General features: G+C 34.1%; 1 protein-coding gene across 1 annotated transcript; it reads left to right on the forward strand.

Annotated features, from left to right (window-relative positions):
- The first annotated feature begins 1,959 nt into the window (after window positions 1–1,959).
- LOC132557189 (uncharacterized) lies at window positions 1,960–11,853 on the forward strand. Its single transcript, XM_060221685.1, has 10 exons — window positions 1,960–1,983; window positions 4,522–4,661; window positions 5,744–5,813; window positions 6,064–6,404; window positions 7,007–7,134; window positions 8,051–8,186; window positions 8,677–8,961; window positions 9,595–9,746; window positions 10,081–10,216; window positions 10,500–11,853. The coding sequence occupies exons 2-10, from the start codon at window positions 4,549–4,551 to the stop codon at window positions 10,735–10,737; spliced, it is 1,599 nt and encodes a 532-aa protein (XP_060077668.1). The 5' UTR covers window positions 1,960–1,983; window positions 4,522–4,548; the 3' UTR covers window positions 10,738–11,853.
- The last annotated feature ends 4,890 nt before the right edge of the window (window positions 11,854–16,743 follow it).

A 16,743-nucleotide genomic window follows, 5' to 3' on the forward strand; every position in this document is an offset into this window, starting at 1 on the left:
GGGCAAGACCCAAAAACTTAAGTTTACCAAATTCTAGAAAATCTTCCACTTTCTGCAGAAATGATTAGATTTTGTCCAAACATTTTTGGGTGAATGTGGTTTTGAACAAATGGTTGAGCTGCAGCTGAAAAAATAGATATAAATCTTTGGAATCCCTTTTCCTTTAGTTTAGACAAAAAGCAATATCAGCGAAGGAAAAGCAGTGGAGGGATGCAAGCCGTTTGGAACTCTTGCTTGAAATATGTTGTAGATTTGTAATAGTTGTCTTTAACCTCATCAAAACAACTCCCGTGTTCTTTTTCTTCACAGTTTTATTAATACAATAAAAAAAAACCCCTGCAACATATAATACATCATATTACTACAATACACAATCATACGATAAGATAACCATATAATATAACCATATATCCAGATCACTCTGATCGTAGTCAGTTACATTAGTTTGAAATATTGAATATACATATATTAATTACAACTGTAAAATCAATGTATAAATTATATAGAAATAACAGTAGGTATCCAATTATACTACATATATGAAGATACCTACCTCTTCAGTGTGAAGAGGGTTTACTCTGAAAAAAGTCCGCCGAGCCCTCAGACTGATTCGTTCAGTATACACTATAAATAAATCAACACACACATTAAAACTATGCTGCTTCGGATTCACCTATCTATTAAATCGACCACGCCCGATATTTTAATTAACACACCTCCAAAATATCAACTTTTCTTTTAAACAAAACATGCCTTCAATCAAATATATTATGAAATAGGTTCTATATTAAATTTCGCTAATATTTACACATAGTACTCACATTTACAATTCTAGGCTCTAGTGCCGCTACCTCTCATGGTCGCTAGGCTGGCTATTATCATACTTCGACGATGTTGAAGCTCTCAGCGCTCTGTACAAAAGTGACCAGTGCGCCAGGTAAAACTTCCCAACATCCAACACTTAATTACTATACATAGACAATACTTACTGGATAAACATGTTTACTACACATTACATCGCATCCGCTCAGTATCTCACTCGCATTCTCACGTGTTATTTCCGCGCGTGTGCGCTAAAATTTTTGCCGCAATGCACCTCGTACAATATTTGCGGTAGGTTGATTTCCGTTACATACGAAAGCATAGAGCTAAAATACTACGGATATGTTAAAAGCAATATTGCCAAATAATGACACTACTACAGATAAAGGATTCTTTTTTATCCTTCTTAAATATGCTCTTCCTTTTCATGGACGTAACCAAGATAGTTTCCTATATTAGGCACTGCATTTACAGTATCAACATTTTCGCTGTCAGAGTAAGAGGTAGGACAAAGACAAATCAACAAATAAAATAAATGTGTGGGTATGTGGGATAACACATACTCTACCTCTTGGTATAGAATTACTACTACTATGCATGGTTTCATCTATTTGCACTATATCTGCTGTTATTCTTAACTTCAAATTTTGTAAAAGTGAGAGAAAAGATATTTATTAATATTCAGTTACAACACTATCGCACACTATGATGTGACACACAGTCCTTTTAATTTATAACACATGCACAACACAACTGGTCATAGACTAAATATATCTGTCTATGTAGGAGACTAAGATACTGGACTGGTTATTAAGCAACTTTTATCCTCTCAAGCATTTAATGAAATAGACAGTACAGATCAACGTAGTAAAATATCAGTAATCTAGTATCACAGAAATATATAATTTAATTCCAATCACATATATATCTTTTACTTTTCTGGAGTACTTTTTTCGGAATGGAGTAAATAAAGTAAACTATAGTTTTGTGGATGTAGTAATATCTAAACCGAAAATCATGTTATGCTTTTCCAATTAAAACATATCGTCACAAGACAGGAGTGTCTATGTTGGGACATGCGCAGGAAGTAGCTAATACATAAATTTATAACACTACAAATCACTCCTTGTCACACGAGCGAACCTCGCACAAACTGGGCAGGTAAGTTTTGAAGTATTGTTTCGCTGTAGACATGACTCTATATGGTTATCAATGAATATGTGCCGGTTAGAAATCGAAACATTTGTGGAACATTCACTAGATTGACTACAGCTCTTGTACTTTAGCGTAATATTTCACAATTATGGAAAAAATCATTTCGAAAATGATATGAATTGTTTGAAGGGAACATTAATTTTAAAACAATCCGTAATCGCTACAACAATGATCAAGGTATTATGTTTAAGTTAAGAATCCGCCATACTATGGTGAATTAATTTAAAAGCCTAAAAGCTGCATGATACAACTTGCCACTGACAAACAAAAACAATTGGAATACTGACTATATGGTTATCAATGAATATGTGCCGGTTAGAAATCGAAACATTTGTGGAACATTCACTAGATTGACTACAGCTCTTGTACTTTACGTAATATTCCTATCTGCATGCGTTCGATTATATCGCTTACGTAAGTATGTTTTAATATGTGATAGTGTGCCTTAAAAATAGTATATATTTACTTGTTTATGCTGTGCATTTGTTGTCGGTATGTAACGCCTACCTTGTTGAATATCTTATGCCTCCGGGCATGTTTTCACTGTTAGCTTTCCCATTTAAAAGGCATCAATGACGTATAAGGTTTCTTGAAATTTATTGTAACAGGTGCTTGCGTCACATTTACTGTCAAAAATATGACTAATTGTTCACCAACTTTAAAGGTTAGGCATTATCTAAACCACACAAAAATGGAAATAAGTCATCACATTCTGATAGCACTATGATATGATTCAAAATTAAAGTTGCTACATAGATGAGACAAAGCAACTTAATTAAGAACAATACGCTTGCCACTGACAAACAAAAACAATTGGAATACTGACGAATATTTTAAGACATGGCTATTGGTAACAAAAATATCTTCTTTTTTTTTAATTTATGGGCATCACGGCTGGAAGTAAGATTTGAATAGGTAGATAAACTATTTACGAAGGGCATTTTTTGTGTATAATTAATACGGTAAGTAACGGTAAATACTCCTAAGAACACGATGTATGAAAACATATTATTAATTACAGTAAATACGGTAATAGAACCAAAATCAACGATAATAAACAGATGTAAATGTCTCTATATATCGAAGTTATTATTAATAATTTTGATATAAACAACACAATGATTCAATAACAATACTTATATTTATAAACAACATGACAACTAGTTATTTTTCAGTATAGTAATATAACGACTGATAGACGGACATACGGTTTTATTTTCTTTAAAAAAGAAGATGGTATTGTTTTGTTTTCCTAAATTGATAACAATGACAGCAGACAGCACATGTTATGTCTTACTTTCTTTTGATAAAGTGTTCCTCTCATGGTAAATGTTATGCCAGCCCATGTATAACGAGGGGCTCCCGAAGGGATAAGTATATATCCGATTGATCGACTATTGATTTTCGTAACTGGTTCGCAGTCTTCTGTTGACAACTCTAATGACAGGTAACACGATAGATTTGTGAAATAGTTACCATTAATAACTTTACTTGTTAATTGATAACACCAACCTTGTTATCAATATTTAGGAATACATAGCATGACCAAAGGCAACAGCATAATTGAAATATCGTAAAACGATAACAAACAACAATGCTTGAAACATCAGTATTGCACTGCTGACTCTCAATAACATTAATTAAGTATGACGATATCATCATGATAATATTACAATTCATTACTGTACGATTCCGCAGTTGGCTACTGACATAATTAGATTAAACAAACATTAAAAACCAAACAAACAAAACAAAAACTACTTGTATGTTTAGTTATAATACTGAAAGAAAAGTAACAGTTGATTTACATACCGGAAAAGTTTAGTTTAGTTATTCAGAAGCTACACACTACCATCTGTGTTATCAAAATTAGTAGTTTTTTTCAGAAGTCTTCACATCCTTGTGTTCCACTATGACAATAATTCAACCATAAAACAGTGAAACAATTGCTCTGGGATTTTTCCGACTTCGCTTTAAAACTGTTCATTTCCGTCTGGTTTTTAATTCGTCCAAAGATACCCATTAAAAGCGTTTATTTAAACTGAAACACCTGACGTTAACCAGGTTTTCATCTGGCCCTTTTGGCGATGCTCAATACGAGTGAAAATTTAACTGCGGCGAAAGTTTCTCTTATATGTTGTATTTGTATGTTCTGTTGTGTTATTGAAAAAAATGTGTCATTGATCTCTAGTTGTGTTTTCCTTTCTAACTTTGATAGACTGTTCATATAGAACATGCTATATTTATAACAGATTTTTTGTTTGAGTAAACTTATAGACATCAGCTAATTATCAGCTAATATTCCACTGTGTTCATTAACCTGTTGGACTGTACATATCAAAAGAAACAATAATCTTTCAAATAAATTGAATTATTTCTTTTTAGCAATATATTTATTTATATATTTTGATCTCAACCTATTCACAAATTATCGGAGATACAGTCAAAATTAACTTTTCAAATTCATTACTTATTATATTCTAGCTATCAATATTGGCTGATAAGTGGAGAATGAAGATGGGCGGAAAATATCTTCTACTGCTGTTTATGAGTTTTATCTCGACGTCTTCATCACAGGAAGGAACATGTACGCCACAGGAAGTACCGGAAAGTGTTATAGACTGGTGAATATGTATACCAACTCTGTGGATTATGATATATAATATACATAGTGAAATTAAACCATTCTTGCTATTATATATAATATTTCTATAGGATAGAGCCAAAGTTCAAACGTGAAATACACGCACCATATTACACTATATTTACGTTTTCATATACAAGAAAAAATTGAAACGCCACTTAAAATGTGTACCAGGTCAGAAACACCATATTTCAACCATCTTTATCATTTCTTGGTTAGTGTAAACAACTTTTATTTGTTTAAATAAGGATGATGTTGGGAAAAAGACTACAAACTTACCAAGGCCTAATTTCACAGTTTAACAAATATTTACTCCTCATTTACACTTCACTATTTCTCTGTTACTATGATACACTTCCGTCACATTGAGGCTTTAATTAGAAAAAAATACTCCTCATTTACACTTCAAAATACACTTCAGTCACATTGAGGCTTTAATTAGAAAAAATACTCCTCATTTACACTTCACTATTTCTCTGTTACTATGATACACTTCCGTCACATTGAGGCTCTAATTAGAAAAAAATACTCCTCATTTACACTTCACTATTTCTCTGTTACTATGATACACTTCAGTCACATTGAGGCTTTAATTAGAAAAAAATACTCCTCATTTACACTTCACTATTTCTCTGTTACTATGATACACTTCAGTCACATTGAGGCTCTAATTGGTATCATATTATCATTTTATGGTACTATTTAGTTAAACTAACATCACCATATGTTTCACATTTTGGTACCGTTCGTGTATACTTAATTACTCATCACCACCTAATTAAGCATGAAGTTATTAAATTTGTATACAATGTTACGCATCAGGTGTTATGTCTCTCTTCAGCTGCACTTTTAGATTCATAAGCTATACCTTTACTATCTCAAATATGTTACTCTTGAGTTTCTCTTTCAATTTATTGTTACACTAAGACACTCATTAACAGCACCACATTACTCACCAGTTACATGTTCCCCACCTTATCAGATACTATGTTACTTATTCTTTACCATGTGTTTCTCTTATCTGAGACTGCATTACCTACAAGCTTTATTTCCTGTCCACAGTACGACCTTTGATTCCATCTTCCTGACCTGTGTGTGTAATGCCTACAAGACGTCAATACTAGATATAATGGTAAGTAAGTGAGGATAAGCCCGCCGAGACATGGACAAGTTCTCATTAAGTATTGGAATAAAACCTATAGCTAGTGTTATGTGAACTTTTGTTCCGGTGAAACGTGGAAAATATAACGATCATGTTATTCATACCGGTAGTGATTTTATAAATAGCATGTAACTACCTGTATTTGTTAGGTGATGTAACTTTGTATGTCAGGGGATTTAATGCTAGTGATCATAAAACCATTTTTTCGTGTTTGCTTTAGAAATCTCTATCCTGTCTGCTTCCTGGAGGACAGTTTGGAATGACCTCAACACCCGATAATCCTTTCTCGTCTAAAATGACTGCTGTCTCATCTGCCTCTCCTGTATCGCCTGCGTCGCCTATCTCACCTTTTTCACCTGGAGCAACTGTCTCGCCGTTGAGCAGTGCGACAACCACGTCGATGTACAAGGCATTATATACCACAATCGTAACCAGGACTTCCTATCAACAAAGTAGGGAAAGATTACTTTTACAGACTTCGGTCTTCAATGAGGAATGGTCTGACCTTGTCAGGAATATTACCACTCAGATCGGAGAAAACGTTTTTGACAAATTTTGCGAGTACGTATTACTGAAGATTTGTATTCTTCTATTTTGTTGTTTCTTTAACACTGTAACAATGATTTGAAAACTTACTAATGCGCTTAATATATCCCGACATGTTTATGCGGTTAATGAGTTCAACATTCCATTGTATCTACGCCCTTTTATGACGTGTTTAAAATTCAGAGGACCTGGTGACATATTTTACACTATTTTTTATTTCAAAAGAACTTGGACCTGTTATCAATAAGAAAATAATCATTTTTCATAAGTATAGAAAGTGCTTATTGAATTAGTGTATTTAATACTATTTCTAAGTCACATATGCATCATTAGACTGTTGACTGGAAAAGGAATATTAATTACTCGAAAGCAATGCTGGACACGTTTCGGGAGTGTACAAATAAGCTATCAGTAAAGCGTAAAGTGTGGAAAACATTTGTGAAAATACGACAGCTTTTGGGGCAATGTATTTGTTTGAAACCTAGGGACAACACTTTGTTTCTATCGTAAAGGATAATCTCTAGTTTGTCATTATCCTTCTGATCAGTCGTGTACCATTGACAGTTTACCATTTGAGTTGTTGTCATATCAAGTTATAATTAACTTTACTCCGTTAGAGGCGTACCAGAGATACAACAATGCGTGGGACCTGATTCCATGAGGCCTGTGGATTTGATGTTGAAGACATTTGTTAATTTGGATAACCTGCAACAATCCATGACATCTATATGTGAACTAAAAGCAGGTAAGATACATCATATCGTACATGGTATTAGGTAGTTGTCCTCATGTTTTAAGTGAATTTACTTGAAATATGACCATAATCACCTTTAATCAATCAAGAAAATTATTATTAATATCGATATCGATGAAATGAATATCAGCTACACCATATATCGAGTTACTGATGACACGTCGGTGCACACCTATTGCCAGCTCGAGTTCATCTGAATCAAAGTTTTTTCCTTACCTACAAAATAATCATTTCTGTAATCGTTTTGAAACAAATATCGATCAAACATTTCAACTCATAATTCAGCAAAATATGATCGATATAATCAGTTTACTAACAGTATGATAGTAATCACGAATAAACTCCATATACATTTATTTCATATGAAATTAACCTTTCCTCTCCCGTCTGGTTACGTGCTTGAAACTTCCGTTCCATTATATCATAAAACATTTCATTAACATTACAGAAAAACTTTAAACAATTTGACAATGTGGTAGATTTATCAGAAATTAATCACACGATAAAGTCGTATCAAAAGATGTCAAATGATCTCAACATGTTTAATATATGCTTTGTACTTAGCAACAAATTTTACACCTATGGATGTCATTTGAACATATTTACATTGAAATATCTGTCATACGATTTTTTTCGCCATATTACCTTTAATCAGCACTTCAAGGATCATCGTAGTAGGTAGCTCATCTGTATGTCGTCATCCATTGTTCCTTTAAACCATGTGTCATGATACACAGATAGCACTATATTAGGACAGAATTTGGTTCCTTTTTGTTAAAATAAACCAACAGAAAAATAGCAGGATACTATTCATTTGAAATAATTGAAGTGGCTTGTATGAACTATGTACCAAAAGTAAGACAAAAATTATTTAAACATTTGATAACGATATATGATTGATTTTCAGATATATTTAACAACGTGGACTGTCTAATAAACGCGGCTGTGCCGATGACAGCTTGTGTTTTAATGTCATATACGGGCCCAACATTCCAGCAATCGAGGCCAGAAATGATGTTCGGGGACCTCGAAACCTACTGCCCGTGAGTTTCCACAATTATATCAATGCTGAAGCAAGTGCAAATCCTTTGCTTACTACAACAAATACATCTTATCTTTCACGCAGTAAGAATATATAAACTTATCTCTTTAAGTAACATAGGTATATATTCAACGAAATAGTAAAGAAAACACTGACGTGACAACAGAAAAAGATTTATACAGACATTCCTGTGAAAGTTTTGTCAGTCCAACTCCGTCGAAGCTAGTAATGTCATGCTCCTAAACGAGAGCAGTGTAAACAGTAAAGGAACCTCAAGCCATACTGATGAGTACAAAACAAACCCAAAATTTAGGTTTCTAAAGAGCAAGTGTTCATATTCATTATGCTTTAATCTCAGTGTCAGTGTATATTTTATTGAATATCATCGGAAATCGGTGTAGTGTATGAGGCATTATGAAACGATAGTCAAATAATATTCACTTCCTTATTTGAGTTCACAGTTTTTATTGGTAAATTTGTAAATATTTCAGGATAGCGGGTGACGTTTCTCGGTGTATGGCTATCCAGATAAAATCTTGTAGTCCTCAACTGGGGACAACGATTCGGAAAGTGGAATCCGATCTCCTCTCCTCCGATTGTGCTAAGCTGGCTGCTGCGGGGACAAATAATCCAGTCATGGCAGTTCCACTGTTGTGTGCTCTACAAACTCTGCCTAGCTCAATCCGTGTCATTAGAGAATTCGCTACCGATGCTACTGTTCCATCTTCAGCAGATATTCAGACGCTGATCAGTAATATGATCGATGTATATTGTGGGTAAGTTATCAATGAAACATTGTCCCCATAATTGCTAACAATCAGGTTGGGTACAGCGTCATCTGTATGTGATTAACTATTATTTGATCCGTTTATGAGATTGTACCTTTATTACGATTTGATTTTAATGCGACAATAATTGTGATTCATATATGTGATTTATACTTACATATATATATATATGTATATTTATATATTAAATCTCATGTATGTATTTTAGAATTAAATAAAAACACTTATTTCTTTTATGTCCGATTATGTGAGCTATATTAAATCCCCTATATTCTTATTATTCCTATTATCTTAAAAATTAAATTCTACTCTATATGATTTGACTGTTTTGCTATCTTATCATTCCTTTAGGTGAATTTTAGTGTTAAATTTTACTATTCTCTGGTCTGTGACGTAAATTTTTGCTTTTTTGTGTGTTTTGTTATGCTACATAAACTCCCTTGTAGGCAGTTTTCACTGTTTTGCTTCATTAATAAAGCTGTATGTGATTATAAGCTAAAGCTACATTACTACCAATGCTTCAACATTGTATGTGATTTACAGACCTCATTCCAGTATATGAAAACCCTATTATGGTTTATTTTATAAATACCTCATACACTCATATTCATACCTATCAAGGGAGCTGTCTGATCTCCTGACGTGTGTCTACCAAGAACTGCCGTCCTCAATGAACTCTATAGACAAGTTCATTCAGGCACTTGTTGACGTTAATCAGTTCTCCTATGCTGATACAATATCACAATACATTTGTCAACCGTCTAGGATACAAGGTATGCTTGGCCGTCGGTTTCAATATCAAAGTTACATTTTTGTTCTTTTGTTTGTTTAAGTTTTTTTTAGAAAATAGAAAGCATGGAAAGTTTTCGTCTCTGTACATTCAAAGAACGTTAAGAGAAATAACACCTTTCAACACGAATATCACAACAGCTTGTAACACAATTGGTTGACTTGTATGATAATAAAGCACAGCTGTTTTTGTATCTCACAATATGTTTCTATGTATGAGATTTAGGAACAGAAACCGTCATATCCTATAACCTCTGTTGATACCAAAATCAGTTTCGATGCAAGGGAGATAACTATTAGTTTTTCTTCTTCATTTAGATATCAAAGAAATGATACCGTGTTTAATTCCTAAAGGGGAAAACATAACTAGCTGCTTCGCAGCACTGGCGGCTGTGGGTTTCAACTTATCCTCTATTGGAGTGGACGCCGCCAAAGACAGGATGACCTATTGCGGGTACGTATGTAGATAGATTAGTCAACATCAACAACAACATTCCATCGAGTTCTAACCGTAATTTGTTTTCTTCTTGTATGTGTATGTTGTTAATTTGATGTTGTTTTTGTTTTCTTTCAATCTTTATATTTTCTTAAATTATGACTTCTTTCAAAATACCACTCCTTTCAATTGCAAATCTATTTTTCTGTTCTCTCAATCGTAGTCCTAAATGATAGACGTATAGTTTTCGAACAGCATTACCACATGTTTGGTGAAAATGTGTGCTTATCTTTATATGCAGACCAGTCAAGAACGTCACCTTTTGTACCTCTGGTTCAGTCCTGTCTCCATGTAATACCGATGTGGCCACCTTCTTTGAGGACCTCTTCTTAACCTTAATGAGAACAGACTGTAATGGCGTCCGAAATGGACCCTTGCAGAATCTGATAAGCGACATCAACGCCTCGACGACTCTGACAAATAAGGGGCTTCCGCCAATCTTCGGCCTCCTAGTAATCATGGCCTTTCTCCTCTTGTAGTTCATGTAGGTTTTTTCATAGATGAGACAGTGTCTTTACGGCCGCGAAAAGTGATATACGCATAGATACCAACATAGGTGGATGAATTGCTGAAAGAATGTGATTACCATGCATCAAAGACTGAAGACAACCACCTGTCCTGAGAGATGAAACATGAATGTAATTGTTGTTTTATATACAAATGTAAGAAGTGCATAACAATATTCGGATGCAATGCAATTATATTTCGTCGATACATATTCTCCAATATAGAGGAGGTATTGACACATCCAGATATGAAACTTGACATTGATTGAGATGTACATCCTTATGTTTATAGAATACTGTACAAAAGACACACAAAAATAGCATCTTTCAAAACAAATTTAGAGTTCGATACAGTAGCAACAAATAATGAATTAAACTGCATCACACAGTTATTTCGTCATTCAAGGTCTCGTCACTAAAACCTAAAATTTGAAGCCTGGGAGGCGACAGAGAAACATTTTAGTGATCTTAGTGATCGGAAGAAAGAAAGCCAATGATAAAAAAAAATCTGAAAAGTGATATGACAAAATCTTATCTGGGAACTTTAGATATCGTTATGTTCTTGATATTCTGGAACATCAGAAACTTCATGTATCTTGTTGTGCAAGATATTGTGGAGCCCCAGGAACTTCAAACAACTAGGTATAATCAGACAGTTACGAACATTGCCCGCCATCATATTCCAGTTGACATCGAACTTCATATATCTTTGAGTTAAAACCATCCTCATTTTCTGAGTCAATAGAACATATGCTTTACTTCGATGTTATTATTGTCGAAAGAGCTATTATTAGAATGCACAAGTATTGTACTATGTGCATATATGTAGAGTCCATTTTCCACGGACACATAAAACGGACAAAGGTTTTCAATATCAGTTTCATTTTGGTGAGTATGTTAAACAGCCTATAAAATATGGTCAGTGTCATTCTTGTTCCTGTGTGTTCATTTATTTTCATTTCATCGTGACTTTGTTCGACAATTCAGCTTGTTCTTTATTTATCATGTTCTTCTCTTTCATTTATCCTTTGTTTTATCCCTAACATGGATTTATTGTCATTTGATTTTTCTAATAAAAGTAATCGAGTATTCGGTTTATTATTATTATTTCATATACCCTTTTCATCTAAATTGATTTTAGAAATCGTGCAAGTGTTTGCATTATATGAATATATTGCATCTCCAACCTATGGCATTTACATGCCACATTTGATTCGATATTCAAGGGCCTGTTCCCATTATCCCGATATTCGTGACAAACTCGTAACAAGGGTTCAAAAGATACAGAAAATTATGGGAAAGATGTAGAGACACCATGGTGATCTCATTGAGAAATATTCTATTTCTTTGTGTGACATTAACCTGGACGTATTTGATGCACGTGGTTTGACTTGTTGGTTTCGTTGTTGTATATCTTGTTCTCATTTGAAAACGTGGCATTACTTGCTTGTATTAACCAAGGTCTACATGGCGGATGTCTTCTAACAAGCAGAAGATGTTTTACTCTTAACTTTACATGGACTCCGTGTAAATATTTCCTTTGTTCACATTTTACCCTAGGTGTATTGAATTTGAGTTTGTATTTGGAAAAGATAGGTTGGATGATGATAATCTGTTGTTAGGCAATACTAGTTTTCTGTTTTACGAAAGTTGTGTTATAAATGGGCTGTTAACACGTCCAGCTTCCTATCGCACAAAGAAAAAAAAATATTCTCACTTATCGTCATCAGCCATTGGCTGGGGATGCAGTAGTGTTACTATCCAAATATACACAACAGGAAGCTTAAATCACCTTATAAGTTTGTTAAAAGCATTCCACGTTGGTTTCGTTTTCGGAAAAGATCGATGTAAGCGACTCATGTAGAAGAGTCTGCCGTGTCCTTGATTTCCTTTTCTGGTGGGTGTATACGATGGACATAGTCAAAATACTTCTTGTTATTTAAGACCAGACGTCATCAATATGTCTGAATGTGAAATGTAAGGACTTTGCAAGGCTATTATGATCTGTTTTGACCAGCTGTTTGATTAAATTAGACTCGTATGAAAACAAAACAAGTCGGGCAAGAGAGGGGCACAGTCTGTTGGAAGACAGTACCACCAAGCTCAAGAAAATCGATCAAGTAAAGAATTGGCCGAAAGCTCCTTGAAGTCCTTCACAATTGACTTACCATTGATTCCACACGTGTCGCATTAAGAGTGTATTCCTGACTTTAAAATGCAGTAAGAAGCTTTGACAAAGGTTAGATTGACGAACTAGACGAGTCAGAAATGAAACTTCAGAAAAAAATTAATTCTTGTGAAATGTAAGAACCTAATATCCACGATGGATGTGCATATCCTTATCATTAATTGACAATATAAATGATTGTAATACTGAAGTAGGATAAGATATATACTTATTCTTAAATGAAATAAGGTAGATTTTCTCTCCTTAAGAAGCATTTAATGTAAGAATTGTAATAATAATGTTATATAATTTTTTAAGAATGTGTAACATACGAGTCAAGGAATTCAGATTTGTGTTTTGTTTTCATTTTAATTTTCAACCTGCAAATTATTTAAGAATGATAAACCTGGAAAGTTATGCCATTGGTCTTGATTGGAAAGATCTTATTTTTCTTTTTAACTGGCTTTGCAATAACATGTTTCCTATCTTGAATTCGAAGTCAGATCTAAGACATTTGCCTATGAAGTGTAAACATTCATCTCTCCACCCAAGTTGCATCATCTTTACGGTACAAGAATATAACGCTTGAGGGGTATATTATCACCTGCTATTATCGATGGGATTCCAGTAACACAAACTACATCAAAGTTCGAACACACACACTTTTGATAAGATTTTTTTTCTAAGACAACAAAGACAGAACGTCTTTAGAATGGTCATTGTGACCTAAGTTTGGATTTTTACCTGAAAACAGAAGATGTTTAAAATAGATAAAAAGCTTGAATTATCTACGAAGGAGATATGAGAGTATAGAAAATATGACTTATTATACCGTTAGATTCACACTCGGCAATCAAAGGAATAGAGTAGTCACTGAGGTCAGGGGAGGACAGGGACAGGATATATTTTCATTTCTAGATATGGAAAGCAGAGAGAGGGAGAGAAGCGATACGGTTATTAGTGTTTTAGCTATTTGAACTTCTATTTGAAATTCTATGCAAACGCCAAAAAAAGAACAACATACACATACCAACATGTTCCCACACTTCTCTGTATCTTATAACACAAATTACAGGTTTATAAACCTATATGAAAAATACCTACTTTTCCTACATTTTCATGTCGAAAACTCAACAATACTATCGCTTTTGTTATGGAAATGAAGCTCAAAGACAAAAGTTAGATATGTGTCACTCTCTCGTCGTTACGACATTCAACAACTGCCATGACTTTTTATCGTATACGTAAATAAACTCACTCAAACAAATTGTCACAACTTCTTATTGTGTGAGTTTATTAACTCCGTCACACAACTGTCACGCTTTCTTATCGTGTGAGTTTATGAACTCCGTCACACAACTGTCACGCTTTCTTATCGTGTGAGGTTATGAACTCCGTCACACAGGTGTCACGCTTTCTCATCTTGTGAGTTTATGAACTCCGTCAGACAACTGCTTATCGTGTGAGTTTATGAACTCCGTCAGACAACTGTCACGCTTTCTTATCGTGTGAGTTTATGAACTCCGTCAGACAACTGTCACGCTTTCTCATCTTGTGAGATTATGAACTCTATCAGACAACTGCTTATCGTGTGAGTTTATGAACTCCGTCAGACAACTGTCACACTTTCTTATCGTGTGAGTTTATGAACTCCGTCAGACAACTGTCACACTTTCTTATCGTGTGAGTTTATGAATTCCGTCAGACAGTTGTCACAGGTTTTTATCACATACGTACTTTGTAATTGAAATACATCATGCAAATATCTCACCTTTAACACATAGAGGGACCCCGTTTGACAATGATCGACTTTTTATCCTTAATGTAGATAAAAACTATTCAATCATCATGTAATTTTATAAACAAACGTTCAAGTTCTCAAGGTAGCATAACATTTAATCACCATACTAGACTTGATCGTTTTATGATAACTGTTTTATCCGTAACATAATTGACCATCGTTGTCTCAGCCTGATACGAAAGGGCGTGACCACTTAACTCGTCCATGAAGATATGTTGTAAAGGTAGGTTCTGTTTTGTTTGTTTAACTGCCGTTCACCGATGTTGTAACCGTCAACTGATCAATTCTTTAGGAATAAACTTTTATCATAACCTAGACGCAGTTCAGTAAAAAACTAGCAAACCCTCTGATAGGTTGCTAAAATAACAGTTTGACAAAATACAACAACAATTTCTCTTAAAATATCCCTCACTGGTGAGCCCTAGAAGCATAAAATAGCTATATTACACAGTTTGTTCTTGATTTGGCTCTATTGTATCTAACTCTGAAGACGTATGGAGCTACAGCATGCTGGAGAAAAGAGTGTTTTGAAAACAAAAGATGAAGAATAACATTATGATGTCAGTAACTGAGATCGAACACGAAAACACATGAAAATACGGGGATCATCGACATTTTTCATCGTAAAGTCTAGATGGAAAGCATATGATTTTCTTTTGATTTCTTTCGATATCACCACACACTTGTACCAGTTCTTTTAGGGTAAGACCTAATTGTAATCTTAACAGTGGATTAGGTAGCCTTAAAGTTGGTACATGTGTGCGCTGTTTCCAAATTGGATTTGAAGCTACATAAATCACCCACATGTCTTAATGAATATTGCGTTCGGTAGCAACTCTGACGACCACGTGACACATATCCAGAATATATTTTCTAATAACGAAGATATGGATATAATTTGAAATTACTTTTTCGAATTCACTGGAATTGTTGGTTACATTGATGTCGAAACATGCGGTTTCACGCCATGTCTTTTTGTATTAAAATGTGCTTTTCATTTGTGTGTCCACTGTACAATCTTTTAGATTGCAGATGGTAGACACTGCTGGTAGACTTGTTGTTCCCTTGTTTAATATTATATTGTATATATATACAAGAAATTTCTTGAATTATGGAGCTAGTGAACCTCCCCATCTACATTTAGACATTTTTCATCGCTATGGATTTTCCTCGGTCACTTCATAAGTTTCAAAATTTAAGCCAATATCATCACTGACGATCCTACAAGAAGGAAACAGCTGTATGATGCTATTTAATTCTTTGTTTTGTTCCAATGTATCTAACTCACTCTAAATTTAAATTAAAAGATGTTATTCACTTGTTTGTCTTCAGTATTAAAAATATATCTGGTGACATTGGGTTTTTGTCATGTTATTGTTTAAAATGTGATATACATTCTCCTGATTCTGAGAAAAGTCTTCAACAGTGCAGTTATAACGAAATCACAGTAAAACGTTACTTTTTACTGGTTCTTTGTTATTGCATATTTATATCAATAGTATCACCTTATGAACAATGACAGTAGGTTTTCTCCAAAATATGCACATTAAATGGTTAATCAATAATCGTGAAAAGGAAATCCTGTTGATCAACACTCTGGACATGCAAATTGTTGCGTCATATATGATGCGCATAGAACACCTGTAATCAATAGTGGCTCACCGACTACATTTTAATGTTACTTATGTAGTAATTCTTGATTGACTGAGAATCATCAAACAATATTTGCCACACTCACAACAATATTCGGTGCTGGAATAAGTTATTTTGCTGAGTATGTCACTATTTTCACTGTCGTTTCTTCAAGCCATCATTGTGCTCGTGTTTACAAAATGAATTGCCTCGTTTTCAAAGCTATCGCGTGACAAATGTTATCAGCGCTGAGCGGGGTTTCCCGAACCAATGAGGTGGTCAAGCTTGACATTTGAAATTGGGTATCGGGATAGCATAGAAACGTTAAAAGAAGTGTATCAAACATGTACAATCAACAATAAAAAACATGTTGTTACCG

This window comes from Ylistrum balloti, unplaced genomic scaffold (genome assembly GCF_031769215.1).
Source record: "Ylistrum balloti isolate Yb309-2 unplaced genomic scaffold, AGI_CSIRO_Ybal_v1 Utg370640, whole genome shotgun sequence".
Classification (NCBI taxonomy): domain Eukaryota; kingdom Metazoa; phylum Mollusca; class Bivalvia; order Pectinida; family Pectinidae; genus Ylistrum; species Ylistrum balloti.

Coding starts and splice junctions, on each gene's coding strand:
- LOC132557189 (XM_060221685.1), top strand. CDS start 4,549: ATGAAGATGGGCGGAAAATATCTTCTACTGCTGTTTATGAGTTTTATC. Junction 4,662..5,743: donor CCGGAAAGTGTTATAGACTG/GTGAATATGTAT, acceptor TCCTGTCCACAG/TACGACCTTTGATTCCATCT. Junction 7,135..8,050: donor TATATGTGAACTAAAAGCAG/GTAAGATACATC, acceptor ATTGATTTTCAG/ATATATTTAACAACGTGGAC.